The sequence below is a fragment of the Saccopteryx bilineata genome, chromosome 6, assembly GCF_036850765.1.
Source record: "Saccopteryx bilineata isolate mSacBil1 chromosome 6, mSacBil1_pri_phased_curated, whole genome shotgun sequence".
Lineage (NCBI taxonomy): Eukaryota > Metazoa > Chordata > Mammalia > Chiroptera > Emballonuridae > Saccopteryx > Saccopteryx bilineata.
The window spans coordinates 114,507,911-114,527,537 of NC_089495.1; the positions used below are offsets into that span (position 1 = coordinate 114,507,911).

The following is a 19,627-nucleotide window of genomic DNA, read 5'->3' on the forward strand; positions in this document are numbered from 1 at the left end:
AAGGTGATGTTACATAGGGCCTGATTCTTGTTAGACACTCTCCGGTACAAGCACACAGGGTCACCTTCAGAGAGAAGCGCTGTGCATTTCTTGCCACATTGGAACAGCCAGAGTTAGTATTTTCCCCGGTGATAAGGCATTTAGCTGAAAGTGGCAGACTGCAAGTCCTTACCACCTTCTTTGGGCCTATGAAAGCATGGGCTATCCTGTCCTCCACCCTCAGATGGACTCTCAGCAGTCTGACCTGCTTTCTGTACATGAAGATGAACCCAAGTACCACAAACCTCTTATATTAAATGTAGCTCAGTATTTATGTTCATATTTGCCAAGTTGTCTTCCCATAAAAGAAGCTTTTTTTTTTTTTTTCATTAATCCAATTCAGTCTGAAGTTTTATTAAGTGGTATTGAAATGTTGGCCCAAAGGCTGTGTGTACAAGTGTCATGGACGCAGTATTGTAACCATTATCCTGTCCTTTTGGTTTTCCAGCTTACGTATTAGATGGGATCAACCTTTGTGGCTACTTTGCATATTCATTTAATGATCGCACAGCTCCGAAGTTTGGCCTCTACCGGTATGCTGCCAATCAGTTTGAGCCCAAAGCATCCATGAGACATTACAGGAAGATTATTGACAATAATGGCTTCCCAGGGGCTGAAGCTCCGGGGAGATTTTGTCCAGAAGAGTTCACCCTGTGCAACGAGTGCAGCTTTTTTCATACCCGAAAGACTTTACTAGCTTTCATCGCTTTTCTCCTCTTTGCTTTTATTGTTTTGCTTTCTCTTATTTTTTACTACTCTAGAAAAGGCAGGAAAAGTTATATATAGTCCTGAACATTTTCCTGTTCACATATTTTGGAATAATTGTACACACACATTAGCTGTTGACCATTTGCACTTGTCAGTGTTGTGAAACTATAGATTTCACGTATCTGATTTCTACAAAACCTTTCTGTGGCATATGACAGAGGTTTTGAAATAAGCACAGGTGATTGTAAAACCTTGGATAATGTGAATAATGCCTAGATTTGTTTTTTTGGAGGTTGATAAAAAAAAACAGACAAGGGCCATCATTTCTACAACACATTCTGTAACAAAAGCATGAGCAATGCAAACCATTCTATAACATTTTTACAGAAATTTAAAGACAAGATTAGGCTATTTTTTTTTTATCTGTACCCATTCCTAAATATAATGTTTACTTAAAGTAATAATTGTAAGTCTTGGAATACAAAGTTAACTCCCAAGTAACCATCCTGCAACTGCCACTATATGCCTAATGGTCTCTGCTGAACCTAGTTCCCCCTGAAGAAGAAGAAGAGATGACAACGAGCCCTAGTCTGGAATGCTCCTTTTCAAAGCAATGTTTCTGTTGCTAATGTTAATTTACATATCTGGTTAATGATATGCTTCACAGAGCAAATTAAAGAAGTATATTTTTATGTGATTTTCAAGGCGCTCTCTAAACCCTGGGTCCTTGAAGGGTTTGTCAAAGGCCTTCTCTCAGGGGACTTTCATTGAATGCGGAAACAAAAGTGAACATGACTCATGAGATGTTGGGTGTTCAGGAAGCATAAACTGATTGTGAAATGCATTATCCACTGCAGTGGCGCTTGGAGGAGGGAAGGAGTACAAAGTACGTGTTATGAGCAACATTATGATTAGTTTGATTATAAACCTTCCCGTTTTAGAACAGACCTTGAAATTAATGAGGTGACCTTTAATGAGAGATTAAGAACAAAATAATAACTCATACTATGAAGAATAACTTTACTTTTTGCTCTTTAGAATGTGCCATCATTTCTCTGAGTTGCATTTTAAAACCCTTAATAGATTCAAAGTGTTTGGTCGGGAAACACTGGAAAATTGACTTTGTGATTGCTGAGGTCCGGTTTCTAGCTTTGCTGCTACTTCTACGGAACTAGCTTTGAACTAGTTTTGCTTTGAATTTTTATGCTAAAACATGCTACAAATGTCCAGAAAGAATTATGTCTTATCTTCTAATGCCCCTTAAATAAGTCTTGCTGATTTTTAGACAGAGAAATCTATTACACTGGAGTTGTAGATAATCTTAATGTTTGTTTTATGGGTCAGCCAACATTGTGTCAGGTAAGATAAACCAATGTAGTATCTGGCAGAACTAATTTTGCTGATACAGTGTTACAATGGATAAGAAATACTGTTCTGTATTATATATCATCTTTAGAGGTGGTATGAATTTTTTTTCAAGGAAAGATAAGCTTTTGGGTTAATCTGTTAAAAATTAGACTTATTAAAATTGGAAACTAGAGAATCATAGTTTATTTTATGTATATATTTTTTCTGATTATGAGAGTAATATATTCATTGTAAAAAATTTTAAAACAGATACTATATGTAAAAAAATATTCACTACCCTGATAGTCACTATTAATATAATCTATGTATTTTATTTTACATAGATTAAGATCATATTGGATATTCTTATGTATCTTTTTTAATTGTTATATATCATTAGTAATTTTTATTATATGCATTTCCTTTGTCATTTATCTTCAAAAGCATACTATTTTTAATAGTCGTAGAGTAATTCTATATAAATTTATCACAACTTATTTAACCATTCCTATTTGTTGGACTAGTTTCTTGTTGTTAATTACTGTTAAATAATGTTATTTAAAAGTGATTTTCTTGCTACAGTAATTTCTTTGAGTGTATAGAGAAGTAATAATGTTCCTTGATAAAGAATTATAATAAATCTGCTGACAACTTGGCCTTCTTTTATAACTGTATGACTGGCTGTTAGATAAATTTCTTAAGTAAATTTCTTTTGAGTTGTCTAAACCATGTAGAATATGAAGAAACAGGTGTGACAGCAAGAGAGAGCAAACTGCAAGGCAGGTGGCAGAGGGTGCCCCAGGCTAGCTCTGTGGTTGAGCTGAGAGATCATTTCAGACACTAAGAGAGCAAAATAAGGGAAGAGCTAAAAGGGACAAAACAGATGCCAAAGAATGGGGGAGAAACAATGTTTCAAAATTATTTGACTGCATGACAATGAGCATAGTGCTACCATTGAGTCCCCATAGACTTTACGGGGAGGTTGGTGGCTCACCACCCACCGTAAAGGAGAGAGGTTGCCTCTTGGATCAGACCTGAGCATACGCATTTTAAGGGGTCTCTCAGAGCGCCGCACTCCTTTTGATGCTCTACTCTCTGGAGTTCTGGGCTTTCACCGTGTCACATATGGGGTGGGCAAAAGTAGGGTTACAGTTGTGAGTGACATTCTTTTAATAAAGCTATTGTTGTAATAATCATAACCTCTGTGTCTTTTTCAATTCCAACAGCTATAAACCTACTTCTGACTACCGCATATATATACAAGTATATTTATAAATATGTATGTATAAATATATGTTTAAATATAGATACCATTCGCCTGGAACTCCTACATCTCTTAGTAGCTGTGGCACCAAGTCTACAGGGGCGTTGAATGGTAAGCTGTGGTTCCCTGAGGCCTCCGGGTCACTTTCTGCCACTTTTGAATTTGCCCACATTCACAGTTCCTGCCCTTAAACCCAGGCGGGCCTCTAGCCCTATTCATTTTGCCTTGATTTTGAAGGACTGGTATTCAGATTCATTAAGGACATTTTCTGTTTCATTTTTTTAAAATATTTGTCTTCCACAGACAACATTAGAACCCACTAATGCATAGACTCTTTCCTTTATGTTATCTATAACTGCACTCTCCAATAGAGACAGAAGGCAAGCCACGTATTTCACATTGCCTAGTCATCATGTAAAAGAAAGAAAAATGCACAGAAGAAATAAAGCTTGAACTATATTGTATTTTTCTTACATATCCAAAATATGCAGTATAATTTCAACAGGCAATCAATATCAAAAAGGATTGAAACTTTGACATGCTTATTTGACATTAGGTCTTTGAAACCTGGTGTGTATTTTACAAGTACAGTACCTCTGGACCTCTATTGGAATTGGCTGAACTGGGAGTGTCCGGTGGCCACATGTGCCTATTGGCTACTGTATCGTTCATTGCAGGCTTAGAAAGAAAGCTTGGCTCTGCTAAGTCACCCAATAGCATAATTAAGATACCCCAAATATTTAGCAATTTAGAAGATTAAACTTTTTTTTAAGAATCTTCTAAGCTTTATACTCCATAGAAATAATTGGCAAATAACTTTACAATTAAGCTTAGCTATTGATTAAAACAAATATTTTAAAGGCATCTATGAGGACAGAAGCATTTTGTAATTCTGAATATTAATTCAGGTGGTGAGATTAAGCTGCCTCTCTTTTTATATAAACTCTTTTTTAATTTTAAAAATTATTTATTTATTTTAGTGAGAAGAAAGAGAGAGAAGGGGGGAGGAGCAGGAAGCATCATATGTGCCTTGACCAGGTAACTCCAGGGGTTTGAACCAGCAAGCTCAGCTTTCCAGGTCGATGTTTTATCCACTGCGCCACCACAGGTCAGGCTTACATAGACTCTTAACTCAGTCTTTTCTCTAATTCATATAGCCCCTTTCCAAATTGATAGAACAATTGCATCATTTTATAGCATCTTGATTCAACATTTAATATGAACAATGCTGCTCAAAAGTTCTGTCTTGGAAGAAAAATGTTAATTTGGATGATACGGACCAACCTTGACAGGAGGGCTTTGGTTCTGAGAGGAAAACAGAGGCCATGTCTTTCTTGTTTTATTTATATCTTTAGCCCAGTGTCTTTTAATAAATATTGTTCAATAAATGTCAATTAGTTGAATAAATGTAGGAATGAGTAATGGAGTAAATTAATGAACAGAATTAGCTCACTGACATCACCTTTGTCCAGCAACTAATTTAATAGGACAACTGTCAAGAATCAGAAACTGCTGTGTTAGATAGCACACACTTCAATCCTATGTTTTCAGAGGAAGGGGTGATACGTTTGTACGTGATAATCTTTGATAACCTGTTTTTTTAGGTAGCAAGGCAGTAAAACTGCTGTCCTAAGTTGTAACCTCTAGCCTAATCACTAAGGAAATTATAACTTTTTTCCTTATTATTGACACTGTTCCTCAACTAGTGAAACTTTGTGTTTGTAAGATGTGTTATCAGGTACCATTCTTTTTTTAAGTGAGACGTGGGGAGGCAGAGCCAGACTCCCACATGTGCCCCAACCAGGATCCACCCGGCAAGCCTGCTACCCGAAGGTGCTTTATCCATCTGGAGTCGCTGCTCTTCTGCTCGGCAACCAAGCTATTTTAGCACCTGAGGCAAGGCCATGGGAGCCATCCTCAGCACCTGGAGCCAACTCAGAACCATTCTAGCCACGCCTGTGGGAAGAGAAAAGAGAGAGGGAGAGAGAAGGCGAGGGGAAGGGGGAGGAATGGAGAGGCAGATCGGTGCTTCTCTTACCTGCCCTGACCAGGAATTGAACCTGGGATTCCACACATTGGGACAATGCTTTACCATGGGCCAGGGCAAGCTGGCTCTCTTTTTATATGGACTCTTAATTCAGTATTTTCTCTAATTTAAATTGCCCCTTTCCAAATTGATAGAACAATTGAATTGTTCTATAACATCTAGATTCAACATAATATGAACAGTGCTGCTCCAGAGTTCTCCTTGGAAGAATGTTAGTGTGGATGATACAGACCAACCTTGATGGGAAGGCCTTGGTTCTAGAGGGAAAAGCAGGGGCCATTTCTTTTTTGTTTTATTTATTTCTTAATTTAACCCAGTGTCTTTTAATAAATATTGTTCAATAAATATTGATTAGTTGAGTAAATGAGGTAATGAGTGATGGAATAAATTAATGAACAGAATTAGCTTATTGACATCACCTGTGTCCAGCAGTGGATTTTTTTTTTAATATTAATATTTTTTATTAAATTTAATGCAGTGACATTGATAAATCAGGGTACATATGTTGAGAGAAAATATCTCTAGATTATTTTGACATTTGATTGTGCTGTATACCCCTCCCGCAAAGTTAAATTGTCTTCTGTCACCTTCTATCTGGTTTTCTTTGTGCCCCTCCCCTAACCCCTCTCTCCTTCTTCACCCCCTCCCCCCCTCCCCCAACCCCCCCGCCCCTGTTGCCATCACATTCTTGTTCATGTCTCTGAGTCTCATTTTTATGTCCCTTCTATGTATGGATTCATCTCAGTTTTTTTTCTGATTTACTTATTTCACTCCGTATAATGTTATCAAGGTCCATCCATGTTATTGTAAATGATCCGATGTCATCATTTCTTATGGCTGAGTAGTATTCCATAGTATATATGTACCAAAGTTTTTTAATCCACTCGTCCTCTGACGGACACTTGGGCTGTTTCCAGATCTTCGCTATTGTGAACAATGCTGCCACAAACATGCGGGTGCATTTCTCCTTTTCGAGCCGTTCGATGGTGTCCTTGGGGTATATTCCTAAAAGTGGGATAGCTGGGTCAAAAGGCAGTTCGATTTTCAGTTTTTTGAGGAATCTCCATACTGTTTTCCACAGTGGCTGCACCAGTCTGCATTCCCACCAGCAGTGCAGGAGGGTCCCCTTTTCTCCACATCCTCGCCAGCACTTATTCTGTGTTGTTTTGTTGATAAGCGCCATTCTGACTGGTGTAAGGTGATATCTCATTGTGGTTTTAATTTGCATTTCTCTAATGATTAGTGATGTTGAGCATTTTTTCATATGCCTATTGGCCATCTGTATGTCCTCTTTGGAGAAGTGTCTATTCATCTCTTTTGCCCATTTTTGGATTGGGTTGTTTGTCTTCCTGGTGTTGAGTTTTACAAGTTCTTTATAAATTTTGGTTATTAACCCCTTATCAGACGTATTGTCAAATATGTTCTCCCATTGTGTAGTTTGTCTTTTTATTCTGTTCTTGTTGTCTTTAGCTGTGCAAAAGCTTTTTAGTTTGATATAGTCCCATTTGTTTATCCTGTCTTTTATTTCACTTCCCCGTGGAGATAAATCAGCAAATATATTGCTCCGAGAGATGTCGGAGAGCTTACTGCCTATGTTTTCTTCTAAGATGCTTATGGTTTCACGGCCTACATTCAAGTCTTTTATCCATTTTGAGTTTATTTTTGTGAGTGGTGTAAGCTGGTGATCTAGATTCATTTTTTTGCAGGTAGCTGTCCAATTTTCCCAACACCATTTGTTAAAGAGGCTGTCTTTACTCCATTGTATTTCCTTACCTCCTTTGTCAAATATCAGTTGTCCATAGAACTGTGGGTTTATTTCTGGGTTCTCTGTTCTATTCCATTGATCTATATGCCTGTTCTTATGCCAGTACCAGGCTGTATTGAGTACAATGGCCTTGTAGTATAACTTGATATCAGGAAGTGTGATACCTCCCACTTTATTCTTCTTTTTTAAGATTGCTGAGGCTATTCGTGTCCTTTTTTGGTTCCATATAAATTTTTGGAATATGTGTTCTATATCTTTGAAGTATGTCATTGGTATTTTAATTGGTATTGCATTGAATTTATAAATTGCTTTGGGTAATATAGACATTTTAATGATGTTTATTCTTCCTAACCATGAGCACGGTATATGCTTCCACTTGTTAGTATCTTCCTTGATTTCTTTTATCAATGTTTTGTAATTTTCCGAGTACAAGTCTTTAGTCTCCTTGGTTAAGTTTACTCCTAGGTACTTTATTTTTTTGGTTGTAATTGTGAAGGGGATTGTTTCCTTAATTTCTCTTTCTGACTGTTCATTGTTGGTGTATAAAAATGCTTCTGATTTCTGAGTATTGATTTTATATCCTGCCACTTTGCTGAATTTATTTATCAGGTCCAGTAGTTTTTTGACTGAGACTTTAGGGTTTTCTATATACAATATCATATCATCTGCAAATAATGATAGTTTTACTTCTTCTTTTCCAACTTGAATGCCTTTTATTTCTTCTTCTTGTCTGATTGCTGTGGCTAGGACTTCCAGGACTATGTTAAATAAGAGTGGTGAAAGGGGGCACCCCTGCCTTGTTCCTGATCTTAAGGGTATTGCTTTTAATTTTTGCCCATTGAGTATGATGTTGGCTGTGGGTTTCTCATAGATGGCTTTTATCATGTTGAGGTATGTTCCCTGTATTCCCACTTTGCTAAGAGTTTTGATCATGAATGGGTGCTGGATTTTATCAAATACTTTTTCTGCATCTATTGAAATTATCATATGGTTTTTCTCCTTCTTTTTATTTATGTGATGAATCACATTGATTGATTTACGAATATTGTACCAGCCTTGCCTCCCCAGAATAAATCCCACTTGATCATGGTGTATGATTTTTTCCATATATTGTTGGATCCGGTTTGCTAATATTTTGTTGAGGATTTTAGCATCTATATTCATCAGAGATATTGGCCTATAATTTTCTTTCTTTGTGTGGTCTTTGCCTGGTTTTGGAATCAGAATTATGCTCGCCTCATAAAAGGAGTTTGGAAGTCTTCCTTCCTCTTGAATTTTTTGAAATAGTTTGAGAAGGATAGGAGTTAGTTCTTCTTTGAAATTTTGGTAGAATTCCGTTGTGAAGCCATCGGGCCCCGGGCTTTTCTTTGTTGGGAGTTTTTTGATAACTGTTTCGATGTCCTTTGGTGTAATTGGTCTGTTTAAGTTTTCTGATTCTTCCAGATTGATTTTTGGAAGTTTGTACGTTTCAAGGAATTTGTCCATTTCATCTAGGTTGTCTAGTTTTTTGGCATACAGTTCTTCATAGTATTTTCTTACAATATTTTGTATTTCTGTTGTGTCAGTTGTTATTTCTCCTCTCTCATTTCTAATTTTATTTATTTGAGTCCTCTCTCTCTTTTTCTTGGTGAGTCTACTTAAAGGTTCATCAATCTTGTTTACCTTTTCAAAGAACCAGCTCCTAGTTTCATTGATCCTCTGTATTGTTTCTTTGGCCTCTATGTCATTTATTTCTGCTCTGATCTTTATTATTTCCTTCCTTCTACTACATTTGGGCTTTACTTGCTGTTCTTTTTCTAATTCTTTTAGATGCAGGGTTAAGTTGTTTATTTGAGCTTTTTCTAGCTTCTGAAAGTGTGCCTGTAGTGCTATGAACTTCCCTCTCAGCACTGCTTTCGCTGTGTCTCATAAATTTTGAGTTGTTGTATGCTCATTGTCATTCGTTTCTAGGAATTTCTTTATTTCTTCTTTGATCTCATTCTTAATCCATTCATTATTTAACACCCTGCTATTTAGTTTCCATGTGTTTGAGAATTTTTGAGCTTTTCTGCTGTGATTCATTTCTAGTTTCATGCCATTGTGATCGGAGAAAGTGCTTGATATGATTTCAGTCTTCTTAAATTTGTTGAGAGCACTTTTGTGCCCTAACATGTGGTCTATCCTAGAGAATGTACCATGAGCACTTGAAAAGAATGTATATTCTGCTGCTTTAGGGTGAAAGGTTCTGAAGATATCTATTAAATCGAGTTGATCTAGTGTTTCCAATAAGTCTGCTGTTTCTTTGTTAATTTTCTTTCTTGAGGATCTATCTAGTGATGTTAGTGGGGTATTGAAATCCCCTACTATTATAGTATTGCTGTTGATCTCGCCCTTTAAATCCATCAAAATCTGTTTTATATATTTGGGTGCTCCTATATTAGGTGCATAGATATTTATAATAGTTATATCTTCCTGTTGGATTACTCCCTTTATCATTATGTAGTGGCCTTCTTTATCTCTTACTATATCCTTTGTTTTAAAGTCCAATTTGTCTGATATAAGTATTGCTACCCCAGCTTTTTTTTCATTTCCGTTTGCATGAAACATTTTTTTCCATCCTTTTACCTTCAATCTGTGTGTGTCTTTTGTTCTAAGGTGTGTCTCTTGTAGACAACATATGTATGGGTCCTGTTTTCTTATCCACGCAGCTACCCTATGTCTTTTGATTGGATCATTTAATCCATTTACATTTAAGGTTATTATTGATATGTAGTTGTTTATTGCCATTTTCTTCTTTAAAGGTGTATTCCTTTTTCTTTTTTTTTTCTGTATTCTTTTCCCACTTTATCTGTTTACACCAGGCCCCTTAATATTTCCTGCAGCATTGGTTTGGTTGTAATGAATTCCTTGAGTTGTTTTTTGTCTGGGAAGCTTTTTATTTCTCCTTCAATTTTAAACGATAGCCTTGCTGGATAAAGTAGTCTTGGTTGTAGGTTTTTGTTCTGCATTACTTTGAATATTTCTTGCCATTCCCTTCTGGCCTCAAGTGTTTCTGTTGAGAAGTCAGATGTCATCCTTATGGGGGCTCCTTTGTAGGTGATAACTTTTTTTTCTCTTGCAGCTTTTAATATTTTCTCTTTATCGCTTAGCTTTGGTATTTTAATTATGATGTGTCTTGGTGTAGGTTTCTTTGGGTTTCTCTTTAATGGAGTCCTCTGTGCTTCTTGGATTTGTGAGAGTTTCTCTTGCATTAATTTAGGGAAGTTTTCAGCTATGATATGATTGAACAAAGTCTCTATCCCTTGTTCTTTTTCTTCTTCTTCAGGAACCCCTATGATGCGGATGTTATTTCTCTTCATGTTGTCACAGAGCTCTCTAAGAGTTTCCTCTGACTTTTTGAGTCTTTTTTCTCTTTTCTTCTCTGCTTTCATGCCTTCATTCCAGTTGTCTTCTAACTCGCTGATTCGATCCTCTGCTCTATCTATCCTGTGTTTAATTCCTTCCATTGTGGTCTTTATTTCTGATATTGTATTTGTCGTCTCCAACTGATTCTTTTTTATACTTGCTATTTCTTTATTTAGGTTTTCAAACTCCCCCTCCATTGTTGTTCTAAGATCCCTAAGCATCCTTACAATCATTATTTTGAACTCCGCATCTGGAAGTTTGATTATTTCCATATCACTCAGTTCATCTCTCGAAAGTCTCTTGTGGTTTCATTTGGATTGCACTCCTTTGTTTTCTCATCTTCTTCTTTTTTTTTTTTATTTGTAGAGTTGATTGAGTCTAGGCTTGGTGTTGTCTGCCTCCAGTTTTCAGTTGTGTTATTTTTAGGTCTTCGTGGGTTGGTATCAGCTATTATTTGTAATCCACTTTCGGATTTGGGCAGCTTTGAAGTCTTGATTTGTTTTCTTAACAGGTGATAGTCTTGTTAACTGATCTCAGCAGGGGGCTTCCTTGAAACTGTATCCAGGAATGCTGTGGGTGTAACCTGAGACGCTGAAGGTCTCTTCCTCCAGCTAATCTCACTGGGGGCAGGGTTTTTTCTCTCAGCTTCAGTAGGGGGAGGTGTATCTCAGATCTCCATGGAGACCTGAGTTACTGCCCCTCCTCCCCACTTCTTGTTTTCAGCTGTGTCTTGTTGTGCTGATTGGAGCTGGATAGATGTCCGGAGATCTCTGATCCGGAAGCACTTCAGCTCTGTTTTGTGAAAGGTTCAGTCCCTCCCCCAGCTATGGCCGCCTCCAGCACGAATGAGTCAGCTTTTTTATTTTGTTTCTTGCATACCTTAGCCCCTCACAGTCTGTCCCTCTCCCTGTCTTTTCCACTTGGGAGATAAGCTGGTCTTTTCAACCCACCTTGCTCCCTGGCCGCCAGGTAAGTGGCTGTGAGCAGTAGTTTCTGCTCTTTTTCCTCTGTGAATTCCTCTCTGGGCTCTCAGCCTCACCCCCCTCCTTCCCTTCTTGTAAGCAGAGGAGATTCAGGCACTCCTTACCAGGATTATTGTGGCTTCCTCTTTGCTCCTTGGTTTTTGAGAGCTGTTCTTGCAGTTCAGTGTTGGTTTTTCATGCTGATTTTTTCTAAATTGATTTGTATTCCAGTTTGGTGTTGAGAGCTGGGTGTCTGTGCATCCGCCTACTCTGCTGCCATCTTCTCTCTCCCAGCAGTGGATTTAATAGAGACTGTAGGGCCAGTGGCCGCCACCATGGCTGTGCAGATGCAGGTTCCCACTGGGTTCAGGCAGATGGTAAAGTAACAGTGGAGCCAGAAAATAGTGGGTCATTGTGTTTATTAAAGTCTCGTAATGGCAAACAAGCAAACAGGCAGAAAAGACTGCTTCCCTCTCACTCAGCACTCCCAAAGCCCCAACTCGGGCTCTGGTTCCACACTCCAGTCTCGTTCTCTGAACTCACCCTCCAGATTCCTCTCAGCTCTCTCTCTCTCTCTCCCTCTGTATTCTTTCTGCACTCCCTGCCCAGCAAAACAGGCTGGGGAAAAACCCCTTTTCCAGCAAACAATAGCAAGCAATTGCCCCTCCCAAGCAGGAAGGCAACCCACAATTTGCATCTGCTGCCCTGAGGGCAAGCACCCTCAGCCTTCCATAGACTATACACACATGATGCTGCCCCAATACAAGTGAGCAAACCTAAAAAAACCCAAAAAAACATTTGTTTATCCAATATTCCACTCCTTTTTCTTGCTTCACCATGTACACCACAGGTATCCCTGTGTGAGGAATGAGGAACAAACAAACAAACTACAGCAACATCACAAGTTATACAATCGCAACAATTACAAAGGCGCCCTTCACAATGTCTCCCTGAGCACTCTGCCCAAGGTGCACACTGGAGGCCCATCTCTAGCCCTTACCCCACGGTTGGTGGGAGGACTTGTATAGTCCAGGGCTGTGTCCATGGAAACCGTAAAGTGTCCTTGGTGCATCTCTCCAATTGGATTTGTGGAGGAGGGCCTCCACCGGAGCTGTGCACCCCCATCAGGGTCTCTCGTACTGTCCAAAAGCAGCATGTCCATCCAACAAGGGAGCCAGTGTCCCCCTCTGGCTGTAGTCCAAGAGTCAGTCCATGATAGACAGACCAGTTGTCTATGCAAATCACCAAGGTAAAGGTCCATTACAGGCAACTGGGTTCACATAAGGCCTCAGGCCTCCCCCTTCATGCCTGTCATCATGGTAGCTCTGAAGACGCTGCCCCAAGGAGGAGTACATGGCAACAGTGGCCAGGCTCTCACCCCTGATCCAGAGAGCATGATGCCGTTCACCCCTATGTCCCACAGTCGCAGCAAGCCTACCAGGGGCTCCGTAGGTGCTCTTTGCTGCTGGGTTTTTACCTTCTGGATGAACACTGGCCAATTTCTGAGTGTGTGGACGGCAGCTTCAGCCTGAGCCTCCTCATCTCAGAAGAGGAGCTGGAAACACCTGCTCCCACCAATTCAGAGCCACTCCGCTGGCACAGCTCCATCTTCAGCTCCTACGGCTGCTGGCTCTTGGCCTGAAGCTGAACCCACAGTTGTTCCTATGTATGGTCAGTAGTCGCAACCGTTGTGGCCATGCACATGCAGGTTCCCATTAAATTAAGGCAGATGGTAAAGAGACAATGGAGCCAAAAAATGGTGGGCCATTCCTTTATTAAAGTCTCGCACCAGCCGACAAGCAAACACACAGGGCTCCCAAAGCCACGGACACATTCTCCGGTTCCACAACCAAGAGAATCTTCTCTGGTTTCTCCTAGAATCAAAGGCCTCACCAGTCTCAGTGGAGCTTGCAAAGCCCCTCAGCTCTGGTTCCCCATCTGCACACCTCCCTCCTCTCTGCCAAACATGGCTTCTCCCTTTTCTTCTCCTTCTTCTCCCCTTTTTGAAACTTTCTAGCATGGAAACCTCTCCTCCAGCAAACATTAACAAAACAATGGCCCTTCCCAGGCAGGAATGCAATCCTCAACTTGCAATGAACTGCCCTGCTCTGAGGGCAAGCACACACGTAGCTACCAGTGCCATATTTTAACCATAAAAGTGAGCAAACTCAAATAACACAAATTTTACTAACTCATTTGCCCAACATCCTCCAACAACTGCCACTGCCAATGTTCAGCTTCCAGGGCAAACTGCAACCCATGAACCTGTAGATCGCTTCAGTTCCATGTGCCATTTGGTGCTCAGCGGCTCTCAAACCTGGTTGGCCGCCTTTTCCAGTGCTCACTCCAGTTCCAGGGTCTGCAGCTCTTTCTCTCGTGACCATCCGAGCTCCTGCCGTTACTGCTGCTCGGTTTGCAGACCTCGGGCAGCCTCTTGCACAGAGCTCTCAGTTTCTTCTTACAGGGCTGTAAAAAATAGCCAGCCCCCAGTTCCCAAAAGGAGTGCCATGGGGAATCCTACATTGGGGAGTAATGACTAGTCCTCTACCCCACGCCTCAAGGTTGTCAGAGGCTCCATTCTGATCTGATCCGAATTCTGCCAGCTGCACCAGATGGAAGGCCAGGGCCTGCCACCATTGTGGCCATGCAGATGCAGGTTCCCACTGGATTTGGGCAGATGGTAAAGGAACAGTGGAGCCAGAAAATGCGGGGCCACTATGTTTATTAGAGTCTCGTAATGGCAGAGGAGCAAACAGGCAGGGAAGACCACTTTCCTCTCAGCGCTCCCAAAGCCCCGACTCAGTCTCTGCTTCCACACCCCAGACTCATTCTCCAAACTCACCCTCCAGATTCCTCTCAGCGCGCTCTCTCTTCCTCTGTATTCTCTCTGCACTCCTTTTCTCAGCAAAACAGGCTAGGGTAAAAATCCTTTCTCCAGCAAACAGTAGCAAATAATGGCCCCTCCCAAGTAGGAAGGCAACTCGCGATTTGCAATCTGACGCCCTGAGGGCAAGCACCTGCAGCCTTCCATAGATTATACACACAAGGCGCTGCCCCAATACCGTGGTAAGGTGCCAAAGAACTGTAAAACTTAGTATTGGCAATGCCATTTTAAAGAGGAAAAGTCAGGCTTTGAGAGAATAAAGGTTATCTAAAGAACTTCCTTTCCCTTTCAATAAGAGAAAATATTTACATATCCTACACTAATTTTAACTCTTCCTCCCTTCCTGAAATCCCGAGAGTAACATATACCTCTAGACAAAGGGATGGGAGGTAGACACTAAAAGATTTGAGAATGTCTTTGATATGTAAAATGACATCACTATTGTGTTACCTTGTAAGTTTTAATATGTAGAAATGTTTTTTATAGATCCTACAGACCAGTGATCCCCAACCTTTTTTGGGCCATGGACCGGTTTAATGTCAGAAAATATTTTCACAGACCAGCCTTTAGAGTGGGACGGATAAATGTATCACGTGACTGAGACAAGTGTAAAGAGTGAGTCTTACATGGATGTAACAGAGGGAATCTGGTCATTTTTAAAAAATAAAACATCGTTCAGACTTAAATATAAATAAAACGGAAATAATGTAAGTTATTTATTCTTTCTCTGTGGACTGGTACCAAATGGCACACGGACCGGTATTGGTCTGCGGCCCGGGGGTTCGGGACCACTGCTCTAGAGCAGGGGTAGTCAACCTTTTTATACCTACTGCCCACTTTTGTATCTCTGTTAGTAGTAAAATTTTCTAACCGCCCACTGGTTCCACAGTAATGGTGATTTATAAAGTAGGGAAGTAACTTTACTTTATAAAATTTATAAAGCAGAGTTACAGCAAGTTAAAGCATATAATAATAATTACTTACCGGGAATGGCGCCGTGAGAAGCGCGTCCGACACCTCTCCCCTAAATCACAACAAATTTATCAACTAGAAACAGAAAAATTTATCCTCGGAGCATTCCGGAGTTCCACACAAACTGAAAGCAAAAGGACTGTTATCACTTGAATCTGAGAGACGAGGGTGTGGAGGAAGCTACCGCAGCGACGCGCATTCAAGCCGCGAGGGAGTGTGCCTGCGGTGAGTCAGCCCATATACTTGGGAACCGCGAGCCGCTGCGAGCGGCCGCCGCGAGCCCCCGCGAGCCGCCGCGCTGCGAACCGCCACCGCGAGCGGCCGCCACGAGCCGCCGCCACGAGCCGCCGCGAGCAGCCGAGAACACTCCCGGTCCGGTTGAGCACCGCTGACGTTCCCAGCAGCCCGCACACTGCGAGTGGGGGTCGCCGGCCACCGGTGCCCGGAGCGCCCCATTCGCGCGCGTGCCTTGGGCATTCCACGCGCCCAGGGCGCCCTGCTGGCCCTCACACCCAGGGGGCTCCATTATCCTGCGTCTGGTGCGGTCCAGCCGCCAGCGGCGGGGCGAGCGGGAGAGGCTTGGGAGATTCTCTCCGTGGGCAGGGCACCTCACCCAGCCATTCAAGCTAACAATCAAGCGTTGGGGGAGGGGCGCGCGCAGGCAGCCTAAAATACCTTCGAAAACACAGCTGCGACCCAATCACTGAAATTAGCTTAACCCATAAAATCTGCGCACCCTCGGTTCTAATTGATAAGATCTCTCTCAGTTCAGCGATCCAAGACAAGAGGCGTGATATTTTTTAAGTGCCTCTCGCTAAAGGGGCGGGGGCAACTTCTGATTGATAGAGCCTCCATATTCAGGGATAAACGCTAACAAGAAGGACTTGGAAGATAATAAGGTCTATACTACACTAGTTGTAAGCAGAGACTAGTGCCTCTTCTTCCCTGCAAAAACAGGCTACAAAGTGTGGAAAGCCTGGGTTGAGAGGTCCAACTAAATGATAGGCGCTGAACAGTCACCTTGACAACAATTGACTCCCACCCCCGCCTGATTACACTGGAGGCCCTGACTCTCAGAGCCTTTCCCAAAGCCTTGCACTGAGTGGGGATAGAGTGGGGATTTCCCAGCTCTTTGAGCCTCTTACTCCCCAGGCAGAAGCAGTTGCAGCCTTATAGCTGGATCACCAGGCTGCTAATTCAGAAAGGGGGGACTAGGAGAGAATACAAGAAAGCAAACTCTCTCATCATTGGACCCTGCAAACGCCAACAAGCCGTGACTACCAGCAAGACTAAAGCCAATTATATGACATTGCCATAGAATCCCATCAACTGCAAATCCCTACCTAAGAGTGACACAGGGGCAGAGCCTGGGGTACAGAGTCACCGACTAGGAAGAGGGAGAGAAAAGAAAAAGGAAGAAGTTAACCTCTCAAAATCAAGAAAAACCCACAGACTTTACAACTTGATCCACTAATTTTTTTTTGTTGTTGTTGTTGTTTGTTTCTTCTATCTTTTTGCCTTTATTTCCTCCACCTCGGTCCTTCTATTCTCTGCCCATCTTATGCTTCCCCTTTCTTGAACTACACTACCCATGAGTGTTGCATTTTATTTTTCTTCTTCATCCTCACCCTCCTTTAAGGTTATACTCCAAAACACTTAACTCTAACTCTCTCCTCTTTTGTTTTTTTTTTGTTTTTTTTTTTGTATTGCTTTATTTTCTTTTTTCCTCCTCTTATTTTATTTCTTCCTTCGTTTTTCTCTTTTTCTTATTTTTGACTTTCTATTTGTTTTTTCTTTTCTCATTTTACTTTCCTCCCATATAATCCTCAATCACGAACAAATTAGTTAATTTGGGACTAAAGGCTTTTTTTTGGCTTTATTTCTCTTTTTTGCTTTTGTTTTTATTTTTTTTCTCTTGTTTCTTTATTTTTGTGGCATTTTGGGTCCTCCCAACCCAAGGTCTCCATTATATTTAGTCTTCGCTCCACTTAATACAACAGATTTTTACTTATTATTTTTATTTTTTCTTCTTTATTATTCTTTTTTGGTCCTTTTTTCTGGTTCCCTCTTATCCCTCTCATTATATCTCTTAGTTGACCATCACTTACAAGCAAATCATCTTATGCTTGTCTAAGATTTTCTTCCTTTTTTTTTTTTTTGCATTTAGTAGATCCCTACTCCCTTTTTTTTGCCCCTTGAACTCTTCACCCCAAATCAGGCCCTCCATTATAGGCACGATATTTCCCTGAGGAAGGGAGAGGAGGGAAAGAGAAGAGAGAAAAAAAGGGGGAAATAATAAATTATTACTGTTTTTTTTTGTGGGGTATTTTACCTTTTTTTTTTTTTTTACTTTTTACTCTTTATTAATTCTAATTAGTGCTATCAATAAGACCACCCTCAGATGCCGATAAGAAAGAGGAAATCGAATATTATGGATACAAAAGAAAGAGAGGTAACACAAATAGATGTGGAAAAATCTATGGAGAAAAGACTTAACATATTGGAAGCCTTGGAGCTAAATGACAGAGAATTTAAAATAGAAATCTTAAAAATACTCAGAGATATACAAGAAAACACAGAAAGGCAATATAGCGAGATCAGAAAACAACTCAATGAACACAAAGAATATATTACCAAGGAAATTGAAACTATAAAAACAAATCAAACAGAAATGAAAAACTCAATTCACGAGCTGAAAAACGAGGTAACAAGCTTGGCTAACAGAACAGCCCAGATTGAAGATAGGATTAGTGAAATAGAAGACAAACAACTTGAGGCACAACAGAGAGAAGAAGAAAGAGACTCAAAAATAATAAAAAATGAGAAAGCCCTACAGGAATTGTCTGACTCCATCAGAAAGAATAACATAAGAATAATAGGTATATCAGAGGGAGAAGAGAAAGAAAATGGAATGGAGAATATACTCAAACAAATAATAGACGAGAACTTCCCAAGCCTGTGGAAGGAAATAAAGCCTCAAATTCAAGAAGCAAACAGAACACCGAGTTTTCTTAACCCCAACAAACCCACTCCAAGGCACATCATAATAAAGATGACACAAACCAATGACAAAGAAAAAATTCTCAAGGCAGCCAGGGAAAAGAAGAGTACAACATATAAAGGAAGGCCTATTAGATTATCATCAGATTTCTCAGCAGAAACTCTACAAGCTAGAAGAGAATGGACCCCAATATTTAAAGCCCTGAAAGAGAGGAACTTTCAGCCAAGAATACTATACCCATCAAAGCTATCCTTCAAGTATGAAGGAGATATAAAAACATTCACAAATACAGAAAAGATGAGAGAATTTATCAACAGAAAGCCCCCACTCCAGGAAATACTAAGGGGGGTTTTCCAACCAGATTCAAAGAACAAAAGAAAACAACACCACAACAGCTCCACCAAGAACACAATAAAACCAAACTTAAACTGTGACAACAAAGGAAAAAAAGGGGGGAGAGGATGGAGATTAACAGTAGTAAAGGATGATGAAGTGCAGAAATACTTATAAGATAGGGTACTACAATGAATATGGTAGGTACCCTTTTCATTACTTAATGGTAACCACCCTTAAAAAAAACACCACAAAAACACTTGACTTAAAAAAGGTAGCAACAGAGGAAAGAAGTATGGAACACAAACAAACAAAAACAAATGATAGAAAAACAAAAGAGAAGAATCAAACTAGATACAAAACTAACAGAAAGCAATTTATAAAATGGCAGTAGGGAACCCACAAGTGTCAATAATTACACTAAATGTAAATGGATTAAACTTACCAATAAAAAGACACAGAGTAGCAGAATGGATTAAAAAAGAAAATCCAACTATATGCTGCCTACAAGAAACACATCTAAGCAACAAGGATAAAAACAAATTCAAAGTGAAAGGCTGGAAAACAATACTCCAAGCAAACAACACCCAAAAAAAAGGAGGCGTAGCAATACTCATATCTAATAATGCTGACTACAAGACAGAAAAAGTACTCAGAGACAAAAATGGTCATTTCATAATGATTAAGGGGAAGTTGAATCAAGAAGACATAACAATCCTTAATATATATGCACCAAACCAAGGAGCACCAAAATATATAAGACAGCTACTTATTGACCTTAAAACAAAAACTAACAAAAATACAATCATACTTGGAGACCTCAATACACCGCTGACGGCTCTAGATCGGTCATCCAAACAGAGAATCAATAAAGATATAGTGGCCTTAAACGAAATACTAGAACACCTGGATATGATAGAC

General features: G+C 40.2%; 1 protein-coding gene across 1 annotated transcript in view; it reads left to right on the forward strand.

Annotated features, from left to right (window-relative positions):
* The window catches only part of KL (klotho), a 70,992-nt gene extending 65,160 nt beyond the window's left edge, over positions 1-5,832 (forward strand). Inside the window, exon 5 of the mRNA XM_066235879.1 lies at positions 488-5,832. Coding sequence (XP_066091976.1) covers positions 488-825 — 338 coding nt within the window. The 3' untranslated portion in view covers positions 826-5,832. The remainder of the gene's footprint in view (positions 1-487) is intronic.
* The last annotated feature ends 13,795 nt before the right edge of the window (positions 5,833-19,627 follow it).